The sequence below is a fragment of the Odontesthes bonariensis genome, chromosome 12 (assembly GCF_027942865.1).
Source record: "Odontesthes bonariensis isolate fOdoBon6 chromosome 12, fOdoBon6.hap1, whole genome shotgun sequence".
NCBI lineage: Eukaryota > Metazoa > Chordata > Actinopteri > Atheriniformes > Atherinopsidae > Odontesthes > Odontesthes bonariensis.
Genome location: NC_134517.1, coordinates 19591043 through 19616565, shown reverse-complemented (window position 1 = coordinate 19616565; position 25523 = coordinate 19591043). Strand labels below are relative to the sequence as shown.

Sequence of the window (25523 nt, the reverse complement as noted above, 5' to 3'; positions counted from 1 at the left end):
AAAGAGACAAAAACGGAGTTTTGGGCAATTGAGAAGGAGGAGTTGTCGTCATAGTACAGAGCGCCGCCCCTATCCGCCATGTTGGCAGGATGCTAGCGTGAAAACGCCATTCTCTCCGTCCATTGTTTATCTGGCAAGCATGGAGGTACTAGCAGCATTTCTGTTGTTGAGAGCTATACTCGCTTGTGTGATTTTGAAAATTACATTCATACAATGTATTGAACAACAAAGACATTTTTCACGGCTTTAGCAGTTTTATAGTCCAGCGCAACGTGTAAAAGTAGCTCAGTCTCGCTGTCAGTCCACACACATGAGCCTGGCGCCATACTTTCTTCTTGAAAAGGATCCGGAAGTTCTTCCTGTCAGCGGTTCTCTATTAGGCTTCTGATTGGCTTGTGTGGAATTCTCATTGTTCTAACACTGCCACTGTCAGACTTGGCGTAATTTAACAGCTCTTGATAGCGTATTTATGCGGATCAATGTAGACGTGGTTTTTTTTTAAAACGGGGCTGTGTGCACCTAGTTTTTTTTTGCAAACGAAGGTTAGAAAATATGCGTTTATCAAAATACCCGGGTATGTGTAAACAGCATCTAAAGGCCTTCCCCTGTTGAGAGGTGTTTTGCTCTTTCCCTCTTTCTTTGAAGACTACAAGTTTTCTTTGGACTACTGGATCTAATCGGTTGAAGCTAGTCTGTGATAGACGGTGACAGACGGATGGTTCATCCAATCACTTGCCAAATATTAATGTTTTGGTTTTTTTTAAATATCATTTTATTTCAAAGTGCCTTTCTCTTTTTTCCAAAGGAATTTAAGCTACAATTTCCCCAGATGGTACCGTGTGACAAACCATCTGGCACGTCATGTTAAACAAATCTCATGAGATGACCAAAGCTGTCAGAGCGTCAGTCTGTTTCCCCACAACTTTACAACTTTCTCCGTGGTTTACTGCGTACGTCACTCAGTTTTCAGCTCATACAGGCTGAAGAAAGTTGTTAGACTTTAGAAACCGGTAACAAATGTACAGTTTTACTTCCTGAATCATTTCCAAATGATGTCCTATAGTTTCTCCATAAATGTGACTCTGGGAACCAGTGTTGCTTTTGTAGCTTTTTGGAGATTGATGCAAACCAAACCTTGGAACCATTTCAAGAAAGACATTTTATCGGTCTATGGTATCCAGGGAAAAATAAGAGACAACGGCTTGACGTTTATCAACAATTTTTACCTGAATTTTCCCAAAATAGTATCTGTCCACCTGAAAAATCTGAAGTTGTGTAATATTTTCTTCTTAAGTTGCCCCTTCCTAATATTATAAAAGCCATAGCAGTTCAAGAACCAACCAGACACATGGTTTAATCCATATCTTTTTATGTAAGAAAATAGATATTGAGTGTAGATGTGTTGTCAGTTTTTATTCCCTCCATAGTAAATAAACCTGCTACCTAATGCAAAATATTGACTCATTGATGCATTTATAGATCACCCAGATACGTTTCTTTGCCGCAATTAAGGCCTTTTGCTGAACTTTGAACTGAAAAATAGAAAATATAATGTAACGAACTAGGTTATTGACCTACGTGTGTGCAGGCTTTGGCTCTTCTCTTGGGATTTGTTGAAAGAGGAAAAACAAAAAAAAGGGAACATATACTTTAATTTGTCTGTGGATGTTGATCCAATGGTTTTAATTCAGCACACTACAGGTAAAGAAAGTCGGTATGATGTCTTTAAAAGTGACGAGCTTGAATGTTTGTGCCTGAGAATGCCATCTCATCCTGCTCTTAATCCCTCCCAGATTGAGGTCAGTAGGGCTATTGGGGGATCTCTGTGTGTTTACAACCTCAGCCTGATCGTTGGAAAAGGGTAGGATTAGCTGGTGTTGTCTGTTTTATTTGTGTATAGAGATCTGATTGGATCAGGCGGCTTGGAATGAAGTCAAAGAGTTAAATATCTTTGTAACAAATGGGCCGAGGGAGAAGAGAGAGGAGCTTTTTGTTTTCCCCTCTGCAAAAGTGTATCTACAGAGGGGACATGACTCAGTTTCAAAGTTGGGTTGGTGTTGGTGGGTGTGGTTGTTATAGTAACTCCTGACTGTTCTCAAAGGCCTTAAGCATCATGTGGGAGGGTTGCTTTGGCAAAAGCAGGTTGTAGCGTAGGTGTGTTGTTGCGGCAACAGTAAGTCTATTCCAGGCTGCCATTCACTCATTCTTGACTGGAGTGGGAGAAGTTGGTAAAAAAAAATGGGTTCACAAAGACCAGAACCGGTCTTAAGTTATGTTGGTGAACTGAAAATGTGTTTTTCAGGGAGAACTTCGAGTGGTGCAGCAGAGATAGAGAGAATATTCTGCAAAGGACTTGGAAATATGCAATTTTTTTTCATCAGTGAACTATAACTTTATTCAATATGGAGAGACTTACTGTGGTTCACAAAATGGCAGATCTTAAATTCTCAAAATAAAGCTAAAATCACTGAATTTTAGACTTTAAAAAAAGTTGAGGCCCTGAAAGTGTGGGTGAGCAACTTCGTCTGCAGGTTTTTTTTTTGTGCTAGTGTTTGGCGGACCCAAAGCTGGATAAGCCTGAAGAGTGGGCATGGCTATGAGATGAGGTGCAGGGTTAGGATTGTTGTTGAAGATCTCTTATATTCAAAGAAGCAAGACAAGACACTGATGCTTGTTTAAAGAGGTGTGTGCTCATTTGGAGGATGTAAAAGAAAACAGAGCAGTCAGAAAGCAGAGGCACTGAGCCTAGATGGGATAATGTTTTGAAGAGGAAAGTCACCTCGACTAAGCTCTGGAAAGCTCAGTCCACTGGATAAGGCTCTACATTCAAGAAGTGTATAATGAGCTTCTAAGTCCTGCCGAATTGCACAGCTGCGGCAAATCTTCCCCCTTTGCTTTGAACAAGGAGCCCCGACAGCTCATAACCTTAGTGGCTGCTGAAAAAGTCCTGGCAGGTGGACGTTACCACTGACAGCCTAATCGAATCCCGAAGGAAAATGTCACAGAACATCCCAAAAGATATTGTAATGACTACCCTCAAACCAGATTAGTCCTGTGTCAGGCTCCACCAAACGCACATTCTTACTGGAGTTGACCGTACCTTGGAACATCTAAAACATCTCAAAATAAAGGCCATTGAAAGGAAGTGCTCCTAGTATAAAAAAGGTTGTCGGCCAATTAAGTTAATCTGTTTGGAGACCAAAATGGTTGTTAGTGGAGGTAAGATACAGAGACTTCAAGGCAAGATAATTCAACAGAGCCTTGGGCACAGAAGGACAAGCTGAAAGAAAAGCCATCAGCAAAACCACCAGCGGAACAGAGAGCCCCTCAGAAAAGCAGAACCATGGGGCTGGAATGTAGCTGTGCCAGCTCTGACACAAGCAGGGGCTATTTTTCGTTTAATTTTTAATTTGGACGGCTCGAGTTTTTTGAACAGTCACCTAATACCAGATATTACAGTGAACCCATTTGCAGTTGGTGAATGATTATATTGAACAATTGTCACCCAGCAGTCCTAACCATTACCATCAACTGCTCAACGTGTATCTCTTGAGAATAAAAAGCTTTTCAAATAACAGATATTCAAACCCAGTAAGATTCCCATATCAGTCATTTTCTGTTGCAACGTTGCGAATGAAAGCACCATAAAAGTGTTTTTTAGTTGGGTTTCTTTTTTTTGTCTTTGCTGCCCATGACTTTTATTTGCACTCCCTGTTGCTAGACAGTTTTCAAAGACTCAGTGAGCTTCAGAGATAATATTCAGTCAGACGTTGACAGTATTTTGAAGAATGCTGAAAACTAAATAAACTCGGTTTATTTAGCTCCAGACTGCAGGACCTTATCAGAGTGCCTCTGAATCTGAATCTGAATTTTTTTTTCTTAAAACCTTTATTTCATGACTCCTTTTTTTTTTTTTTTTTTTTTTTTATACCTTAGTTTCTTTCTGAGTGTCTTGTTAGACTCCAGTAAGCAGATGTCAAGCCTTTTCTCTGCATGCTCTTTATTTATCCCTGATTTTCCCTGTCTTTCCATGTGTCCCATTAGTAGGGTCTCTTTCTCTGGTTCTCTCTATCTTTAAATATTGCTTGTGTCTTTACACAGACACACATGAGCAAACACCCGAAGACAGGCTTAGGTGTAATATGCACTTACATACTGTACTTTTGAAATTAGGCGGGGTTTAAGCTTTTTCTTGCAAATGATTAGTCCAAACATGTGAACTAGGAAATGGTATTCTTCACAATGACACTCATTGGCTACTGAGTCTCAGTAGCCAAACATGTTGAAAAAACACTCCACTGGCAAAAATGAAACAAATACACTATTTTAAGAAGTGCTCACAGCAGTCACCTCATTGCAAGGCAATGCAAATATATATACATATATATATATATATATATATATGAAATACTACAAACATTTATTTAAAGAAGTGGTAGATATTTGTTAGCTTAGTTCCCTCAGACATCTTCACCTTATAACCGGTCTACCTTATATTTGTCAATATTGCATTTAGCTTAAATCCTATAGTGTCTCTCTTTTTGTCTTCCCTGCACACACACTTCATGATACTGCACAGTGATGCCCTGGTTCTCATCCAAAAATACTCCCTCAGTTAAACAGGTTCCTTTTAAAAAGCTGTACATGTTTATTTTTGTCGCTGTGCTCAGTGTTTCCAGCCTGCCTTCTGAAATGATCACATCTTGATGTCTCTTTTCCTTCCTTGCACCTGACTGTCCCCACTCTCTCATCTCTTGTGTTCTCAACCATCTGGCTTATATTCTTTTTTTTTTTTCTTCTTTTTTTCCCCAATGCAGATGGGACTGAACTGAGTTCATTTCAGTAATTTTAGCTTACTGTTTGTACGTGTGATCAAAAATGGTGGAGATGTTTCGAGATTGGATCTTGTGCTGTGTTTGCTATAGCAATCAATATGGGATATAATCAGTCGTAAAGCTGCGCCAGAGGCGTCTCTGGGGGCATCTGGTTGTGTGAGATAGAGGAAATTCCATCGACACATGGGGACACGTGAAAGTCATATATGGAGGAAATGGAGGGTAGCCACCTCAGAACAAAAAGCCTGGGTATATGAACGCCTTTTTCCCACACCTTCTTCAGGGAGTAAATCAGATTAGTAACCACTTACAGCAGCGTTACTGCTTTTTCTCACATCCGTAATGGTTGCATAAATACAAACGCAATGGGTTAGGGCTCGATATTTAATAGCATGAGATTGGAAGCTTTTTATATGGAGAAATAGAGGCTTCATAAATGGGATGGATTAGGCAACAAGTTCCTGACTTCTGTTTTTTTTTTTTTCTTTTTCTTTCAGTCATCGCTGACTCGTTGACAGTGACAGCTCCGGCCCAGACTCTCTCCAAAGTGGAGGGCGACACATTACAGCTTACGTGCGAGGTGTCCCGGACCACGGTGCATCATACTCACTTGTCGGTCGGATGGTACCTGAGGTCCCCAGAGGACGCAGTTGCCCCACCTCAGGAGCTGGTCACCTTGTCGAGAGACTTCGTTTTGCGCTCCGGAGGACCTTATCGGCAGAGGATGACGGCGGGGGACCTCAGGCTAGACAAAACAAGTGCTACAGCATACAGGCTGACCATTCACATGCTGCAGCCAGTGGACCAGGGATTGCTCTACTGCCAGGCAGCTGAGTGGATTCAGGACACAGATGGAAGCTGGTTCGCCATGACCCGAAAACAGAGCGACAAGACCCAACTCCGTATTCAGCCAACCGGTATGTGATTTTTGTAGATTTACTACACATTTACTAAATCAGAAATGCAAATCTTTGAACAAAGTGGTTCCTCTTCTGGTTGAGGGCTGGTGTTCAAGCCAGTTCTAAGTTGTCTCTATAAAGAACCAGCTAAGGAGTTGTTTGATTTTCTTCTGCCAGAGAGTTTCATTGTTACATCACTTTAACTGTCTCCTCCAATAGATGTCTGAGGCTCCCTCTTTTAATGATAATAGGCTATTCTGAATTCCTGTAGAGGACCACAGTGCAGGGAGACGGTTTATCTTCACACATCAGTGTTTGTCTTGTGTTTTCTGCAAACTTAATTAGGTTACTGTTATTAGTAATATTATCACAGCCCCATGTAACATTGCCTATACCACCAGCTACTGATGACACCACCTAGAGTTTTTGCTCGAGTCTAGTTAATGTAAATGTGCCTGAATGCTATTTTCTTCATAGTGGCATTTCAAAAATTCATTTCAATAATTAAAAAAACATGACCATAACTTTGAAGATTGAAGATTCTGATCCAGGCTTCAATGTACTTACTGATCCCCGAGTCGGGGCTCAAAGGGTAAGAGACACAAATGGATCTGAGAACAACTTGTTGTCCGTGTGTTGTGCATAGGCACTTTTAACCCATGAACAGGAGGAGCTGAGCATCAAACCGCCAACCCTGTAATCAGTGCACAGCCCTCTGCCCTCTTCTTTCTGATCCACAGCCCCAGAGTTCAAGAGAAGCGACTCTGTGGGAAAGAAGAGGGAGGGAGGTTATCACATTGGTCCCTCTGTCCTTTTGATAGGCATGCATGCCTCCATGTGGGCTGAGTTCCTCTGATTGCTGATCGGTATCTCACACTAAGCTCATTAGCTTACTAAAAAGGCTTAGCTAAACCTCCACAGATTCCCCACTTTTGTATTTGCGTCTGCTTGATGGGCAACATTACAATCAAACCCAAGAAAATAATTCAACCTGCTGAAAATAGCTTGGCTGTTTGACATGGACATGATTTCCACTTAAGCAACCTCCCCAGGCAGCCCGTAGTCCAGGGTTCAGAAGCCAAAAATGTGTTTTTCAATCACTCTACATCAACAGTTACACTAGGCTTTTTTTGTGCTGGAATGCATCAGTGGGAGAAACCATACTTATTGCCAAAACTGAAGGAAGACATTACATAAAAGGAGATGGTTACCAACTATGGGAACGAGGAAAAATTCAAGAGATGCATGATGGAGTAAAAAAAACTGTGACAGGATGGCTGATGGTGGGAGTATGTCTTCTATGATAATGATCTAATAAGCCATCACCCTCTACGCAGGCCAGAAGGACAAGTAACAAAAGCTGCTTTATGACTCCCCATTTGTTCTTATAGCTTCTCATCCGCCTTGACCCCATCCCGTCCACTCAGATGTGGTCCACATACATCAAGGATCTCCTTGTATGCTTCCAAGAAAGGGGCAAGGATATGGGTGATATCTCATGCCAGCAAATCACTTCAAAGTGGAATCTTTTTGCCACTCTCCATTAAGATTTCGATTGAAGGTGGACTGATCCGACCTGATGGTGCCCCAGATAGTACAGCGGGGATGAGAAGAGGAGTTGGAATTTGGATGTAAAGCAGGTTTTTTTCAGATGAGTTTCTGCTACTTCAAGATAGAGCAGACAAAAGGATCAACGAGCTCCCCTCTCAACACTCTTTGTCACTCTCTGTCTTTCTTGTAATCTATTATTGATGGAGTTGTTGTTGCATGACAAAGAGAATAAAGCAGTTGCAAGACAGCGTGCAGCTGTTCGGAGTGCTTTAAGTTGAGCGTCTGTGTGTATTAATTTCGACTTCTTTTTGTGCACTTTTTTTTTGTACGTTTTGAGGGCGCACCTTTAGGCACGCATGCTGTGCGTTTGATGTTTCACCTGTTTAAGCGCATATTTGACTGAGAGAGAGCGCAAGACAGGCATATATAGGAGAGGGAGCAGCTTCTAAATTAGATTTCTATTATAAAAGATGGAGAGGATCATCACTAGCTAATCACCCACAGCCGGCATCAGAGAAAGGAGCAACTGACAGAATCTTAATGCATCTGTCACGGGTTTTTCTTTTGCCATATCCCTCTTCTGTCTCTCGTCTCTCACCTCGTCGCTCGTTTCCTGCTCTCGTATCAGCTCATATTTTCGGCATCCATTTCTCATCACAGATTTCTTTTTTTCCCTGCTCCGTCACTCTTGCTCTTTTGCTTATTTTTTTTCTTGTAATTACGCCTAAACGAGCATGCCTGAGATGTGCAAGGCTACACCGTCTTCTATGGCATCTTAAGTTGTATCCCTGTAAAACTCTCTGATGCTGAGTGGTAACCACATGTGATCTTAGCAGGTCGTGACACGGATTCCATTCAATTGCCACAACTCGGCAACTTTTTGTCCTCGGAGTTGCGGCAGGCAATATGTCATTGATTTTGGCATCTGTCGGCTGTTCTCCTTCTTTCATTCCTGTTGAATTATGCGTTTATGCATGTGCGCTACTGCTGTAGGTTATGCTTGCTCTCATCATTGAGTCCAACATAAAAAGCTGAACACCCATGCGCATTAACCCTACCATCTTAACCCATCATGGAAGCCTATGGTCTTTGGAATGAAAATCGATGCAACTGGGACAAAAATGAAAATAACAAAAAAAAAAAAAAACATCAACACACAACAGATCAGATGCAATGATAATCATAGTTGCTATTATTCAAACTGAATACAATGATTTAACATAAGTTTTACAGAAAAAACACTTAATAATTTCATAATTATCTCTTTTAATTCCCATCTTTTAAGGTTCGACTGTCACTCTTTTATTGTTTTGATTACATTGTGATGCCTTCTGCTCCGTGTGGAAAGCTGTACCCACAAGCTAATGCTCATCGTTTTGCTTTTTAAGATCATCTATGAATCCACCCCCTCACCTTTTTCTCCTTCCATGTACATTTGTGTAACGTTAAACTATAATTACGACTTGTGCAATAATGGCATAAACAGGCCAGTTAAGCCATAATTAATAACTATAATAAAAATATTGTTAACATCATGAAATTTTTGCTAATCGTTTTGAGAGCGTGCAACTCCACAAAAACGAGCTTCAACCGAGGTTCGAACCCTGAACCTTCTGCGATGCGGCCAGAGCACTAATTTACGACCCACCACCTCACCCAGTATTCCAGAAATCATATTTCTGAGTTGATTGCATAATAGATATAATCACCAATGCTGAATGGTAGGGTTCTATATAGCACAGATGCAATCAGCTCAGCGAGTGAGGAGAATTCTAAATTGCCCATACGTGTGAATAAGAGTATGAATGGTTGTCTGCGTTAGCGTTAGTTTAGATAGACTCAAGCTGTGCGTGCAGTCATGTTTGTGTATATGTAAACACTATGCCCCCCTCCCATCGTAATATTCGCCTGCATAACTAGCACTGTAACAGTTGCAGGCTTTGAACTTTTCCACATGAGTTTGTTTTTCAGGGATCCTGTTTACAGTCTTTGTAATTGCAGCTCGGGGCTAAACCCCACAGAGATGCAAAGCAGCTGTCTCCGATACGTACACTGCTCATCCTCTGCAAATTGATATAACACAGAACACTGGACACACAGCCACATACGCACATATACAAATACAACAGCACACGGACAGACAACAAGTCTAATTTGGCCACGTGACAGTGTTCGAACGAGCAGTGTTTACCCTGTTGTCTTAGACAATGCTCAAGGCAGAGGGAGCGCTTGACTCAGATTCAGACGGCTGCAGAGAATTTTAATTAGATGTTTTTTTTTTCCTATTTGGTACAGAGGTGAAAACCAAGCAGGGAGAGAGGGCAAAGTTGTCTGAAATATCAGTTTTACAGGGGTGGTGCGCTGCGTGACCTCAACCTTCACGGGTTTCCACTGTTTTTCCCTTCAACACTAACATATTCTATACTGCCCCAGTTCTCTCTGGCCACCTCAAACCCATCCTGTACCACCTCTCATCCTTTTGTTTTCTAAAGTTGCTTGTCATTCATTTCAGTTTCAACCAACGTGCAGGCATTTCTTTTTTCAGACATCAGAAAGAAGTTCATTGGAAAGTGAAGGAGGCACACCGTGTCCTTTTTGCACAAGCCAATTGAGTTTCCTTATTGAAAGGTCATACATTGTGCGTCTTTTTTAGATCTTTTTAGAGCCTACTCTGAGCTGGTACTAGGAAACAACTCTGAATCGCTCATAGAATGAGATATTTTCAGACTTAGATGGCCCTAAACAAAGTGTTGGCACTGTTGTGTAGACGAAGCCAAAAATTGCGCATCTGGCATGTCTGGAGTGTCGGTGAACATCTGTCCCTCTTGTCTTTTCAGCGCGTGTGCCCACGTTACCGTTGTTGCACTGTTCAGCCTGTTCAAAATGTTGAATCACAGTTGCGTCTGAAACAGTGATAGCAGAAAGCTAACGGCTAACTTAACATGTCGCGCACAGTCTCTTTTCTCATCTTCATATCTCCAATGCAAGCAACACTTTCACAACAACCCGTCCATGTGGAGTGAAAAAAAACTGAATACGAGCTAATGATCAGGACTTGAGAGACCAGCTTTGTATGCCATTACTAGAAACGCACAAAGCACGTGCTGCTCTATTCATGCTTTTCTTTTTTTTTTTATCTACACCGTCTTCCAGTTTACCATATTTGATAACATATATAGTACTGCCCCCCTCTGCTCTGGCAAGCTATGTCTTCTTACACAGGCAGTGTACTCATGCTGTTTTGTTGGCGGATTCTCGTCGCTGCTTATTATTCAATTCAGTTTGGTGTAGAAAATCTTTTCTTCTACACCTTGACTTTTTGAAACCGCTTTAATTAAAGTTCATGTACATTTTCTGATGTTTGTAACGTTCTTTTTCCCCTCTGTTTTCCTTCCAGACCGGGACTTCAGCATTCAGGTGAGCACGGAGCGACGGTCCTTCACGGCCGGTGAACCGCTGGAGCTTCGCTGCACCATTGAGGCGCAGAATGTCCCAGAACGTTTCTTCTCGGTGTCATGGGTCTTCAGCAGCTCACCGGTGGCCGTGGTGGGCCCCAGTGCCGTGCCTGTTCTGGGCCCCGATTATATTGCCCGTGAGGCAGCTGGTCTCATGACGGTGCGTAAAGAGAGTCCCAACGTGCACCTGCTCAAGCTGCAAAACCTGCGCCAGGAGGATTCTGGGAAGTACATCTGTCGTGTTACGGAGCGTGAGAAGACGCCAACAGGAGACTTCATCGACCGCAGCAAGCGGTCCCGAAATGTCCAGATTTCAGTCCAGCCACTCAGTGAGTTTTGAGTCCACTTCCTGAGTTGTCCCTCCCCTCTACGCCCCCACCCCCACCCTTTCCAAGAATGGCCTATAACAGATAGCTGTGCTGCCTCTATTGTTAGCCTTGGGAGAGGAGAAAGAATAATGCTGCTCTTATTCCTGATGCATTTTCTGTTTGAGTAGATTGCTAAGGGTTAGTAATGCAGCATTGTGGTTGTTCCCATTTGCTTGCCTTGGTGGGAGGAGGGTAACACTATAGGAGGATAATGGAGAGCAGAGGAGTCCAGACTGAAGGAGGCTGAGCTAACAGCCATGAAATGAAAGTATGGAGAAAGAAAAGAAGCAGAGAAAAGGCGTCCAGCTCTCAAGGGGCCCTGTAAGTGGTTCCCTGGGCAAAATTAATGTGTTCTGCTGGGGCAGACCTCTTCAGCTGGCTTAAGCAGGACTGGCCAGTGGGGTTGTGTCAGGCTGGCAGCTGACTGATAAAAATCTACAGTCGAAACCTTTAAAACCTTGCTCACAATTCTGTCATCTGCCATCGAGTCTTTTCAATCTTGTCTGTCAAAAAGCAGCACTCCCTCTTCTCTCTGTACTTGTTTGTCTATTAAGGGCTGGACCAGTGTGAATGGAGCCAGCTGCTACCAGCATAATACAGCATATTAATGACAGAGCAGTATCTATTCTAAAGCAGCCAATGCTACCTCATTCTGACCACTGCACCTTCTGTTAAATTAGCTGAAAAACAATGTCCCTGAGCAAGACCTTGCCCTATAACGCGTGTTTATAGCATTTACACAAGATAATAGCCATAATGACAGGAGGAGGACCTTTTCTGGAATAAAAGCAGCTTTGTCATGCAGCATGTGTTTCATGCAAAAAACTGTCATGTCATGCTTGATTTCTCTCTCCGACATTCAGAACACACAATTTCTAGATTGTGTGATAATTGGTGGAATAGGGGTAGAGTCAGTAATAGGTTGCGACAGAGGTAAGAGCTGATGAGCCAGAGGCAGGCAGAGGTGACAGCAAAGGAGAAAAAACGGTAGTAAACACCTTTGACAAATGAATGTCGATTGATGAGTTTACCTTTGCGATGAGAAAGCAAGAGAGAACTCACTTGCCAAACTGAATCTGTATCATTCTGATAGAAAGGCCAAGTGCAAAGGTAGTTTAAAATCAGAGGGCCTGCACTGTTGTGGGGAGAAAATTCATTCTGCTCAGCAAAACCCAGAAGGAGCTTGTGAGGAGAATGTAAAAATATAAAGTTCAAAGGAAATGAAAAAAGGGAAAGTTGGAGGAACCTAAAGTTGTTTAGAAACTAGACAAAATTATGCAACAGTCAGTGGATCTAAATGTATGTCTCACTATCGGAAGAGTGGTCGCTGCAGGAACGAAAGAGTGATCGTACGTAATTATAAAGCTGTTCAAATGACAGACAAAGGGAAGGGTAGGGATAAAAGGTTTCCCTCTGTTCATTTGAATCTGATAGAAATAAGAAGCAAGTTTATTCCATTTTCACAGAGGGCTCACACTTATTAGGGGGCCGGTGATCTGGGAGGCAGCAGAGCTTGGCCCGAGGGGAGGAAAACAGTGAGAAATCTTAAGCCAAATACCTGAGAGACTGCAGCACTGGCCCCACAAGGGAAAGACATCTTATGGGTCATCTATGCTCCATGAAGTATGATGGACGTAGAAGTGATGTGAGTCTCAATAATGCAAAAAAAAAAAAAAAAGCTGAAGAGGAGACTTTTATCCTTCACCTCTGAAGTGACTCTGAGCCCTGTGTTATGAGCCTTCTTTCCTGTGCGTATGAGGAGTCAGTGAACAAGCTTCATGGGGATAAGAAGGAGAATCTCAACTCACTTCTCTTCTTTAGCTGTCTCTGCAAAGTACCAGAGGCCAGTTACCCTCTCATGCATGCTTCATATACAGCCACAAGCATGCAAAACACACATATGCACATCCCTATTACAGGCGAGTGTTGTACTCCTGGGAAGAGATGCAGGGATTTGTTTTGTTGCCTGGGCGCCATGTCCTCATTTCTTTCCTAAGAAAATGTTTTTCAGGTTCTCTTTAGGATTCAGTTAAGTGAGAACATTTTTGAGGAATTTTTTCCGAGCTCTCTCATCACTTGCCTTATTGTGTCCACGTGACCTTGTGTCAAATACACAGTGGATGCAGGAAGCATTTCATTTTGATTGCGTTGAAGTTCCCATGAAATAACTGGTGGTAGGCTAGTTGGCATTGCAAATTTCCAATTTGTGTACATAAAAGAAAAACTAGGGAGACCCCTCTCCATCAAATTCAGTTTCAATAGGACTTCAAATTTGACAAGGCCCATCATAATGATCCAAAATATGTTAACATGCATGAATTCTAAAAGTATAGCTCTTTTCACAGCAGATATTTTAGTATTTCGTAGCAGGAGAAGCACAAGTTCAATTGACAAAAAAACAAGCTACATTAGTTCCAAGTGAGCAAGTTACACAATCCATTTTGTGCAGTTTGTCTAACTCACTTAGACACTTGATTAAACAGAGTCATTGTTAATGGCTTACCCTGCCGCTCAAGCCAAAATGTCTGCCATGAAAAAGAGTCCCCGTGGACAGGTGGTTCCTGCTTGTTTTAATTATCTTTTAGATGTGACTAGAACTTGACTGGAGTCCATCTGTGACAAACTGAACTCACTAGATGTAGTTTAGAGAGACATACAGCTGTGTGTGTAAATGAGATTACACAATTAACCTTTTTCATGGCCAACATTTTGACTTGACTGTGAAGATAAAGCTCAGGCGTACTTGAGATGGCTGCATTCAATTTAGAGCCAGCAGGATGTCTGTCATATCTTTTTGGGAAATTGGCTATCATTAAGGCTTTGGGTGACCGGTATTTCTGCTTTCGGTGGGTATGCGCAGCATTTTTATCCTAAGTCCCTGATCCCACAAAATGGGATGATGTCCCACATTTTGATTGGCTCTATGTGTCGAAAGTTAACTCTGTATTGGAATACATTTTTCTACGATTTGGCTCATCCAAAGGCTGTGAAAAAAACAAGGGAAAGCTGGCATCACAGAGGCACAGATTAACCACGCAATCTTCGTTGTCTTGCTACACCCAATGGGTCAAATTTGGCGAGATCAAAAACTTGAACGATGCAGATTTTAAGGGAATATTCTGGAAAATGATACAAAGATGAGAAAATACAGCTAAAATCAAGGCTGGAAAATTATTTTAAACTATGGAAGCCAATTGTCAGAGTTATTTGGCACTTTGGCTGTGGAGCTTTTTTTGTTAGGTGTACACAGTGGAGAATGCAATACAAAGCAAACAGCACAAGAAACATGGCTCAAAAAGGGTTTCTGCTGAAACCCAAAGGCAGATGAGGAAAATGGTACAGTAACTGTAATCATTAAGTGCCACACTGTGCAGCGTCCCTGATCACACAGGCCAACTTGTGGAACTAAGCTTGCACCTGTCAGTTATGTCATGTGTTTATATCCAGCCATCACAGTCACATATGTACTGCCATTTTCCTTTGTGGGGACTCATATTTGTGCTTGTTTATTTCTAAGCTCAACTTTATTTTAGAATTTTCAACTAACATTCAGCATTGCTGACATGTCCCACATTGCCCACACAAACACACTCTTAGTCCCACATTTCATTGGTTGGAATCTGGTCAACCTTTTTAACACCACCTGTTCTTTCTGTGTGCTGTGAAAAATGTGGACGAAAACCAAGCCAGGCGGTACATAGAGCTCTCTGAGGACCTACGCAGTAAATCTATGAACAAGGTACATAGCCATTTCTAAAGTTTTAAGGGTTCTCAGGAGCACAGTAGACTCAATAACTTGGAAATGGAAGAAGTTTCTAACTATCAGGGGTCCATTTAATGTTGGCTATCTGGCCAAATAAGCATTAACAATTTTCTAAAGTTACACAACACAATAAAAAGTACGAGTATGCTGAGTACTTTTTAATTAAACTGTATCTGCATTTCTCACGACCAACTTCTCCTGTTGCTGTTCTGTTTTTCTTCTTTCCCACTCAGAGAGCAACATCACAGTGTCCTTGTCGAGTAACTCCTCAGAAGTCCAAGAGGGCAACGGGATCCAGTTGACCTGTTCAGTCCACTCCCTTACAGGCCCTGTGTCTGTTGTCTGGCAGTGGATAGACAAGCAAGTGACAGCACCAATCCAGGAAGTGGCCTCCGTGGATCGTGATGGCACCGTATGGCACAGCCCCTCCTACAGAGAGCGCTCCAGTTATGGGGAGATTCGTGTGGAGAAAGTGCGACCTGACACATTCTCTCTGTCCATTTACAACGCTTTACCTGGGGATGAGGGTCAGTACCGCTGCACAGCCACCGAGTGGCTTCACACTGGCACTGAACCAGAGCTAAACTGGGAGAAGATTGGAGAGAAATCAGCCACCAAGGCAGTCAGTGTCAAGACTGTTGGTAAGTTATATAACCCTAATGCTGCCTTAGTGTAGTCTGTATTCTAATATATTTAATTCAGTAAGGCATGTAAACATTCTAAAAAGCACCATGTGTCTGCACACTTAAATACTGAATCCAAGAGAGGCTTGTAGTTTGTGATGTGCTGAATGACTCAGGAAAGACATTCAGTACACATAGTTGAATATGCCATGGTTTATTCATGCAGCCGCTTTAGGCAAAGAGCTATTACGACAGACACACACTCTAACACCACCTGCCTCATGTCAAGAGCAGTACATCCATGAGAGACCCACACACACTCACATACACCCCTATGGATTAGTCAAAATTATTAGAATGGAAATGCAGAGGCAATGTGTTTTACAGTCTGTGGTCCCGGTCTCCTCTGTCACTGCTGAGTTAAGCTGAGCATCCGCCGTTCAGGCTGAGGAAGCCACTGGAGCGGAGCGGTGAAGAGCTGGCAGGCCCAAGAGCAGGGGGTGCAATACAGGCACACATACACACACAAGCAACGGATTACCTCCCTGCGGCAGCGCACAGTGGTGCTGCAGAGAAGAGATGTCAGTTTTTAAGTGGTCATTTGTCAAGTTGGGGCAACAAAAGGAACATTAGTTCGAGGAGTAAGAGACACATTATGCAGATCAAGAGAAAGAAGTCCGAGCTGCTCATCTCTCTACAGTCGGCATCACCTAATTTTCTCCTCCGCGCTTATTGATCAAAGCATTCTGTAAATGTGCACTGTTCTGTGACGGTCGGTGTTTTACTCTGACCCTCATTTTTCTCACTTCAGCCTCCAGCTGCAGTTTTATTGGACCTAAGCCTGCCATGTAAATGGAGCTGTAGTTTTTATTTCAGCCCCCTTCACTTTTACACTTCTCAGCTTTTTTGCTTTTTTCTCTGGTGCTCTGGTCTCGCATCGAAGCTCTGATCGAGTTTCACATTGACCTGTCCTCTGATTGAACCAGTCTACAAGCTGTACTTCGGCATATTATATTTGCCCACTGTGCCTTCATTTAGTTAACAGCCATCTTTTTTTATGGACTTCTTTTGACTGCTGACGAGACCCAGTGGGAATGGCAGAGGGATGTCCTCTGGAAGTCTTGTGTAGTTGTTGCCACAGTGAAGACAATGGTGCTGGGAAGGTAGAGGCTTTCTTCCAGCTGATTGGCTTAAGGGACCCTGAGGGTGTCTAGAGTGGAGTGTGTGTATGAATAATGAGCTTACATATACTCACAGACGCAATGTTCCAAAAAACAGCAAAAGAAACAAACGCATTCATGTTTATTCACATGCAAACAACACAGAGTTGAATGGGGGGGGGGAAAAGTGTGAAATCCTCTTTTCTGTCACTGGGGCACGCAGACAGTAAGGGAGATGGATGGATGGATGGTGCCAGGAGATGAGAGATGGAGCAAGAGGAGAGAGTTATTGTCTATTGGAGAATTACAGCCCCAGGCGGCTGTCCCAGCAGCAGCCAACTCTGGACAGAAAGCCATTGATTACACACCCTGAAGGACGCTGGGGATCATGGCTGTCAGAGGACAAGACAGGGCGAGGGACGGATTGAAAGCAGCGGGGCTGTTGACAAGAACATGATGGGGAATCTGGAAAGTCTCAAAGAAATTAATGATTTTATCTGGGAAATTTGAGGCTTCATCGGCGTGCCTTCACTTTCTTTTCTTTTTTTAAAACCTACGTCAGCTCATCTGTCTGACATTCAAGATTGAGGATTTGCACTTGTTGAAATGCCCCAAAACATGCAGGGCAATAGTATTAAACTGCTTGGGGGAGCAGTTATTTTTATCTATCTCTTAACTTTACCTTCCAATGCAGGTGTGTATTGGCAATGATATACACAGCTGGGTGAATGTTTTCAGCTTAATGAGGATAGTTTAGACTTGGCAAGGAGCTGGGCATAGATCGAACTTTGGCTTTAAAAGGAAATCTCTCCCCTGGGTTTTCTTTGTTGCATCACCATTCATTTTGAAGCACACTTCAGTCGAGCACAAAAGCTAGTTGCACACAACTGTTTTTAGACATGGGGAAATACTTGTGAAGATTTAGAGCTGCTTTACCTATAGGTCAATGTGCTTCTAGTTAATACTGTCTGTATTTGCTCCAGCAGAGGCCTTTGCTCCTTTTAGAATGCTTTACAGGATAGTTCCTTCCAGGGTGAGATTCAGACCCTTACCTTATGAGAGAGAAGACTCAATTAGATTTCAAAGCTAGTGTTGCTCCATTAAAGGCACTGAGGAGCACTAATAAAAAGACCATTTGACAATGTGTCATCCTAACCACTTCTCCCCTCTTCTCCCACCACCTAGAATCCTCCTTCATGGTGTCGGCCTCATCGCGAACCCCATCCATAACCTTCGGAGACTCCTTTGACCTCCTGTGCCTGGTCAAACCCCGTCACAACCCGCGAGTCCCCACGTCCGTCACGTGGCGCTTCCTGCCGGCCAGCACGAGAGCTGAAGGCGAAGATCAAGGAGAGTTCAAGGACCTGGTGACTTTCACCCGTGAAGGCACGCTTCAGTGGGGCGAGCAGTTGCTTGGTTTGGGCACCCGCACCACGGTGGACCGCTCCCACTCCAACACAAACTTCCGACTGTCGGTCACCCGCGCGGGGCGTCGAGAGGCGGGCAAATACCAGTGCACCGCTATCCTGTGGAGGAGGAACTACGACAACAGCTGGAGCAGAGTGGCCAACCGGACCTCCAACCTGCTTGGCATCAGTGTCCTTCAGCCAGGTAAAGCTGCATGACCGCTTGCCAAGTGGAAAAACACCTGATTGGAACGGACACAGACCAGCATGCAAACAGGAATAAATACAGACTTGCACACACACATCCACACACACACACACACACACACACACACACACACATACACACACACACACACATGGGGTGAATCCACCAGAGCTTAGAGGATTTCTGCTTGCTCTAATTGCGCTTAGACTCTGGTTTAGCCACTAATTGGAGTGTCTGTGTACTGGGTTTGTGCGTCTGAGTATGTCTGTGTGTGTTGGGCAGGGTGGAGTATCCTAATGGAGCGCAGTGAATGGGTTGCTAAATATCCCACAGGAAGAGAAAAGTGAGTGAAAGTATTACGTGAGAAGGAGAAAGACAAAAGGAAGGAGGAAGAGTGATAAAGAGAGTGAGCAATCTGTCCTTGAACCTTTTTACTCGGCGGAGGCATTAAACTGTCTACACCACCCCCATTGGCCCTTTGTGTGCCATACACACATGCGCACACACACAGAAAAAACCCATTCAGACAAATCCCAATTAGAAGAAGAACATAAAAAAACACACACGACACAAACTTTCACTTGCCCAATTTAGCCCGGCTTGTTGTGCCTCAACAGTATGATGCTTAATTTATTCAGGTGAATTTGCCTCTGGCAAATAGTAATTTTGCTGTTGAATAAAAAAAAAAAAATCCACTATTTCTTAATCTTTTAAAGCAGTCCAGTGAAGCATTCCACTGCTTGCAGTCCCAGTGGGGCTCAGATTGTTGGATTTTACAGAAGGAACATGTTATGTGGGTAGGATGAAAAGTAGTTTCTCGCGTTGTTGTAATAATATCCAGCAATCATGTAAAATCTCCTGAAAGAGTTGGTCTCCCACGTTATATTTTGACCATGGGGCCTCATCCATGTTTAGGTGTGGATATGTAAGATGCTGTACAGACTTAAAAGGCAGACCGCGGTGATCAATAACACTTTCAAAGTGAGCCACAGGCATGCAGTCACATCTGTTGCCTGGGTAGTCTTTCATTCCACAGTGCTATTGATTCAGGTACACACACAAATGCAAACAAATGAAAATAGACTCACATGTACTGTCTTAAGCACCGCTGAGTGTGGAGACGGTGCCTCACTGTTGACTGACTGCACTCTGACCTTATTCGTTCACGCAGAACACACAGCTTCCCTCGGCCCCTCCGGAGTTATTTGAAAATCGACTTATCATCTTGAAATGCTCATTTATGCCCCCCTCAGTTGCGCAGCTTAGTCTGTTTAACCCTAAACAGAAAAATCTTTGGAACAGACAATCACACACTCAGGCAGGCAGTCTCTTGTAGGGCACTTGGTCCTCCTTCCACTCGCTCGTCTCCATGACAAAGCGATCAGTTACCTTGGAAATGCCATCAATATCTGTGATGATGTGATCAGTTGCAGAATGAAATCCATCAATAACCGTAACGGTGCAATCATTCTGTGTGTTGGCACACTATCTCACAAGGGAACGGGGATTGGTGAGTAAATCCCTTATCTTGCTGGTTACCGAGGCACGGTTCAGCCACGCTACGTTAATCTCTTCTGTCTTCTGTGTTTTTCTTCTGTTTTGGTTGTGTAGTCAGACCTTCATTTAGACTGTCAATATAGGATGTCTCTTTCACATACATAGAGAAGGCTACCCTCACCCCTGAAACCCCGAGAAGCACAACAGCCTAACTGCTTGTCTCAGCTCTCTGCCTGTCTGTTACACCACCATCTTCTATCCAAATGCAGAATGACGCTGCTTGTTACATTTTCGGAGAACTTCAAAAGCAGAAAAGAGAAAACAAGAATCAGAAATTGCACCCGAGATCCAAGATCCATGCATCTTAAATCAGCAGGGGGGGGGTTGGATATAGATAAAAGCTGGACCAAACTCCCCACAGAAGCAGTCAGCTTGTCAGCATAATGTTTCATCAAAATGTTCCTCAGCTCAGGCCTACCTCCTTTTCAAGATTGCATTAGGAGATTGGGGCCTTGGTCCAAGTCCCATGGGTCATACCAAATGAGTTCACCACCAAGTCTGCACATACACATACAGTGTTTTATACTTATTGTGAATGCCCCTGTGCTGCAATTGGGTTTGAATTATCCACCAAAGGCTACATGCAGAAAACCACTGCACACACTGGAGATCAAACCCCATCTTCCGACACACACTTGGAATACATGTGCAAGCACTGTCGGGTTGCCTCCCGCAGCAAAAGTGTAATTATCTTATGATTGAACATGATTCAATATTAGCCCTCTCAGCAAAGGATATCCACAAACTCACAAAAGCCCTGTAACACAAACACTCCATATACAGCTTCACATACAATGGAAGAAATATTAGATTTCGCCTGATTGAGTTTTCTCTTTCTGTTTCTTTCTGAGATGCAATAATGGCAAACACATGTTCAGCATGGCAGATCACCAGGGAAGCCCCAGTCTCTGCTGCACAATCTAATATAATCTGCTCATAATGCAAACTACACACATCCCAGCACACACACTCAACTGGAAACGCACAAAACTAATTATGCAGAATCTTCCTTAATGGAACTGCAGTTTAGATTAATGATGATTTGGGGAGATCAATACATTTTTCTCATCGCTTCTGCCTGCGTGTCTGGCATTAGGAGCAGGATATTAAGACCGTCTGGTTATTGGCTGAGTGAGAATTATATTTATAATAGGAGGAGGTGTCCCAATTAGAGTTTTTCATCATCTCTCCTCTCGCACCTACGCTTTCCTGGCTACCCTTCATTCACACGATCAAACATCACAATGCAGGAACAGATGCCTTTTTTTTTTTTCTTCTTTTTTTTTTTTTTTGAGTTATTCTTATCCTCCTCTTTTTTTCTTATTTGGCTCTCCCTTAGGTGGTACTTTGAGTTGGAGGATATAATCCTCCTACTATCGTGTCCTGCTGTGTATGCTTGTTGAGATTGTCCTTCCATTTAATAAGGACCTACACCAGCAAAGGTGCTCTCTTTTTTAATGCCACTGATGTAGTTGCCACTAAGCCTTTATTGATGATGTTTCCACCACTGCAGTAATTGGAGATTCCCGCTTATCAGAGCACGGATAGGAGCTGTCTGTCTTCATTAAGGCCTGGCCCATCACCTACTTACCTGCTGCCACTCCTTACAGCCTTTTCATATTTTGTCCTTACTCTCCCCGTAATGTCTCTCATACCTTCTTTCGCTTTCACTCTCACTTAGCTGCATGTCCCCTTCCTCATGCCTCTAGCTTCTTTCTCACTCCTGTGATTTTTCAATATTTTATAATTCCCTACTTCCCTCCTCCTCCTCGTAATTCTCTCCATTATGTTTATATTTTCCTCAAATGGTCCCTTCATCCCTGTCATTATTCTATGAGTAATAAAGCTTTTGCGGTGCCATCTTTGCACAGTAGTGGTTTTATTGCCGTTTTATCGTTTTCTTTGGCGTGCTGGTAAACCTTTTCTATGGCTTAGGCTGTAGTTTGGGGTTGCCCCAAGCTCACCTCGGGCAGGACTATGTGCGTAGGATTGCATTTATGTCTTCAACACGTTGCTTGACTGTTTTGTTTCTACCTTTCATATTCAAAAAAAAAATCTGAGTGCACTTAATGTCTGTCTTTGCTGCGCACACATCAACACGGAAGGTCAAAATGTGTGATAAATACTTGGAGGGGTGCACTGAAACAGAAAATAATTTCATAAAAGGCTTTTGATTAATCACATCTGTTTCAGGGATTCAAGGTTAGGTTCCTCCTCTTTGTGTCTACTCCCTCACAAAAGAGAACCCCCATGTCCTCTCTTATGACCTCATCCAGGCACATTTTTCTGTCCAAGCTAATCCAATCTCAGTTTCATTTCCTTGTTCGGCCCAATCTGCCGACACAACGGTATCCTCTGTGTTCTCTCCCTCAATCTCCCTTAAGCACCTGTGTATATGTGTGGGCTTGCTTTACATGCGTGCACACAAGAGCTTGTGAGTCCTTCTGCTACTGTAATTGAAGTCGTAACTCAGAGCCAGATACAGTGCCGCTGTTCCTCATGTAAATCAGAGGCTAATGGTTGGAGCAAGGAGAGGCTCAGCAGCCCTGCCTTCTGAATACACACACACTCATTCACTATTCTACTTACACGGACTGAACGTCCACTGTTCTGTGTGGTTTAATGAGCATAATATGTTTTATGGTTATTGGCAGACCCCTCTCAAACACACTCCTGTATGCACGCTGGGCCATGGCTCAGTCTAATATGTCTATATGCTCTCCACTTCCTGCCAGTATCCTTTGGGTCATTAATCTAACAGAGTTCCCCTGCCTTGACCCGCTGTCTCACCCCACCCTCTGTGCTTCCACTCTCCAGCCTGCTTCCAACGTTCTCTTTCAGACAGGCAGACAAGATGGAAAACGCATTTAGTTTACCAGTGTCCTTCCATTATGCACATACACAGATACCCATATTTAGCACAGTTATAATGATATTTTGGTGAGTCACAGTGGACTGATGAGAAGTGGTTATATCCCCATGACACAATGGGATCATAGATACATCGGAGTCATTAGCAGAGAAATTAGGCTTCCATATCTGAAGAAGAGACACTTTTCAGTCAAGGGAACCCCATCTGTCATCACTTCGGCCAGGCAGCCTGCTCTGATCTGCTCTGATGCCCCCTGTGACAAAGGTCCAGTCAGGCTGGGTCTCAGCAGGATTTTGTGTAGTGCGCTTGCTTAAGAAGTGGCAGCAAAGTGAGCTGTCCTACAGCAGGGGACCTCACTGTGTCTAAGGCCTTCCGCTCTGCCATGCTAATGCTAAAGGCGGAGCAGGCCGCCATTAAGACTGTAAGTCCTCCAGTATACAGCTTGAGAGTTATGCCTGCTGCTTTCCAAAATCCCCTCGGGAGCATGTTCTCACTTTCTGTCTTTTACATCTCTCTCATCTTTTTCAGGCTCTGTCCCTCCCTATGCACATTAACTCTTACTCTTCTTGTGAATATCAGTTCAGTATGATGTTATATCCCTTAACTTTCCAATTTTTCTCTCATCCTGTCATCTTTAAAAATAAATATCATCCCTCTTCCTGTGGCTTTTATTCAAGCCTCTCCTGTCTCTTACCCACATCTTCCGTTTTCCTCCTTTTAATGTGGAAGCATCGCAGTGCATTTGTAGCCTGGTGCATGATTTGTCAGCTTATTGGTCTTCTTGTACACATTAATCTATATTTTAAAAAGAGCCAAAAAGACTCCAGCTGCACCTCTGATGTTCACACTTCATGTAGACCTCATTAATATTCATGAACCCGCAGGTTAGTCTGCTGAATATTCATGCAGGCTGATTAGATGAGAGTGACACAGATCATGGTGGCAGAGAGGAGAAGGAAGAGGTGAGGATTGTTTAAAATGAAGACTGTGACGAAGGGAAAGGATGAGAGGCTTGAGTGAGACATACGGTCGAGCCTGTCCAACATCAAAAGGCTCCACCAGAAGCAGCAGCACAGAACAGAAATGTAAAATGAAATCACATTTTCTCCCTGGAAAAAGACTGAAGAATAACAGGCTTCGTTTTACCACCGACTGTATTCTCCTCAGAACACTCGATCAGGCAGTTTTGTAGCTCTTTTAAGGTTAACCTGTGTGTGAGTGAAAGCTGTGGTTTGTGGGATTTCAAGCACAACGCTGGTATCCTTGGCTATGCACTTCTCCTCCGCCTCGACTCCAACTTGTTTTCATCCGCTATGATTCATAAACACCAGGTCTGAGGTTAAAGTTAGCTATCTTTCTTTCATAACAAAACAGGGATATTTTTTAAAGCCCTTATGCACCTCTTCTGATAAATAAGAGACCTTAGAGAGGTACTCAGAGAACACGTTCTCTGCCAAGACCAATGCCATGTTTTGCAGTATGAAAGAATGTTATCCAGATCAGTAGCACAATTCGATATATTGTCATTTTGGTCATGCTCCACGTCTCTGCCAAGTTTTGTTTAAATTAATCTGGGGAGTATTTAACAATCTTGCAGAGAAGCAGACAGACAAACCAACTGTAATGATCGCATATGTTTGCCTTGACTCTTGTCTTTGCGGAGGAATAAAGACAGTCTCAACTCTGCTGTTTCCTTTAGTTATTAAACCAGACAGTCTAGGAACATACGGAGAAGGGGTTAGAGCAGGGTTCAATGGGCCAATTAGACACTGTATTGTACTCTGAAGGTTTGTGTGGGGTTGTACGTGCCCAGAAAACTACTGAAACACAAGTGAAGCTGAGGCCGTCGTGGAATAAGAGACACAGTCTGTCTATTATTTCATCCACCCAGTAAAATATATGTTCCGGGCATTTTGCAGACCAGGAATTAGTCTAAAGATTAAATGTTTTTTAATCATGCTGCAGACAGAACAGAGCAAACTCAGTCAAACCAGTTCAGAGCTTCAGCTTATGTCTTGTCGGATAAGATCAGATCATCTTATTTTACCATGTTGATAATGGAGACAAGGTTGCCCTGGAAACAACAGTGGCAGGTGAAACTCATGAGAGGTTGTCAACATTTATGCACAAGGGTAGAATTAAAAAAAATTAGATTTTTCTGACATGAGAGAAAAGAAGTTGAGCGCAGGTAAATGTAAAATGTCATTAATTTCCTTCACACTCGACTGGTACATGAACTACTTCTGAGCAGTGAGAACGAGTGGTTCGAACAAAGGATTTGCCTTTCTTTGTAGGTGAACCCTAGAGTCTAATTAAAGACGCACAAAAAACGTATAAAGTAGGTATCGATAGACCTGCTGACACAAAAACACGGCAACATTTGCTCTTCAGGGAACACGCATGCATGATGAGCAGCCTGTTAACAGCATATGACTGAAGTGGATCTCAAAACATAAGAAATCCACCCTTATTAATACCACAGATAGAAAAACAACGCATGCATCCATACTACATGGGAATCTTTTTGAATTGTTGGCCTCTCTGCTGCTTGGGTCAGCAGATGCATTGATGTGACTTGTTAGCTCAGCCATACTGACAGCAGAACCCCTCACTCTCTGTGGGATGGGACACGTGTCGGAGGATATGACATGCTGGTCTCTGAAGTTGCTTTCACTGCAACAAGATTCAGCAGGGAGTAGAGACTAAAGTTGTTTTGGAACATAAAAGAGACAGCATTACAGTATTTCTCCTCTTTTTATTTTCCTCTCGCTTTTGGCCATTATTGCTCCATTTTATTTGTCCCTTCAATCTGTGATTTCTTAGTAA

General features: G+C 43.0%; 1 protein-coding gene across 1 annotated transcript in view; it reads left to right on the top strand.

Moving 5' to 3' along the window:
• The window catches only part of igsf3 (immunoglobulin superfamily, member 3), a 77201-nt gene that overhangs the window by 37939 nt on the left and 13739 nt on the right, over positions 1 to 25523 (top strand). Inside the window, exons 3-6 of the mRNA XM_075479515.1 lie at positions 5333 to 5752; positions 10683 to 11069; positions 15105 to 15512; positions 17840 to 18265. Coding sequence (XP_075335630.1) covers positions 5333 to 5752; positions 10683 to 11069; positions 15105 to 15512; positions 17840 to 18265 — 1641 coding nt within the window. The remainder of the gene's footprint in view (positions 1 to 5332; positions 5753 to 10682; positions 11070 to 15104; positions 15513 to 17839; positions 18266 to 25523) is intronic.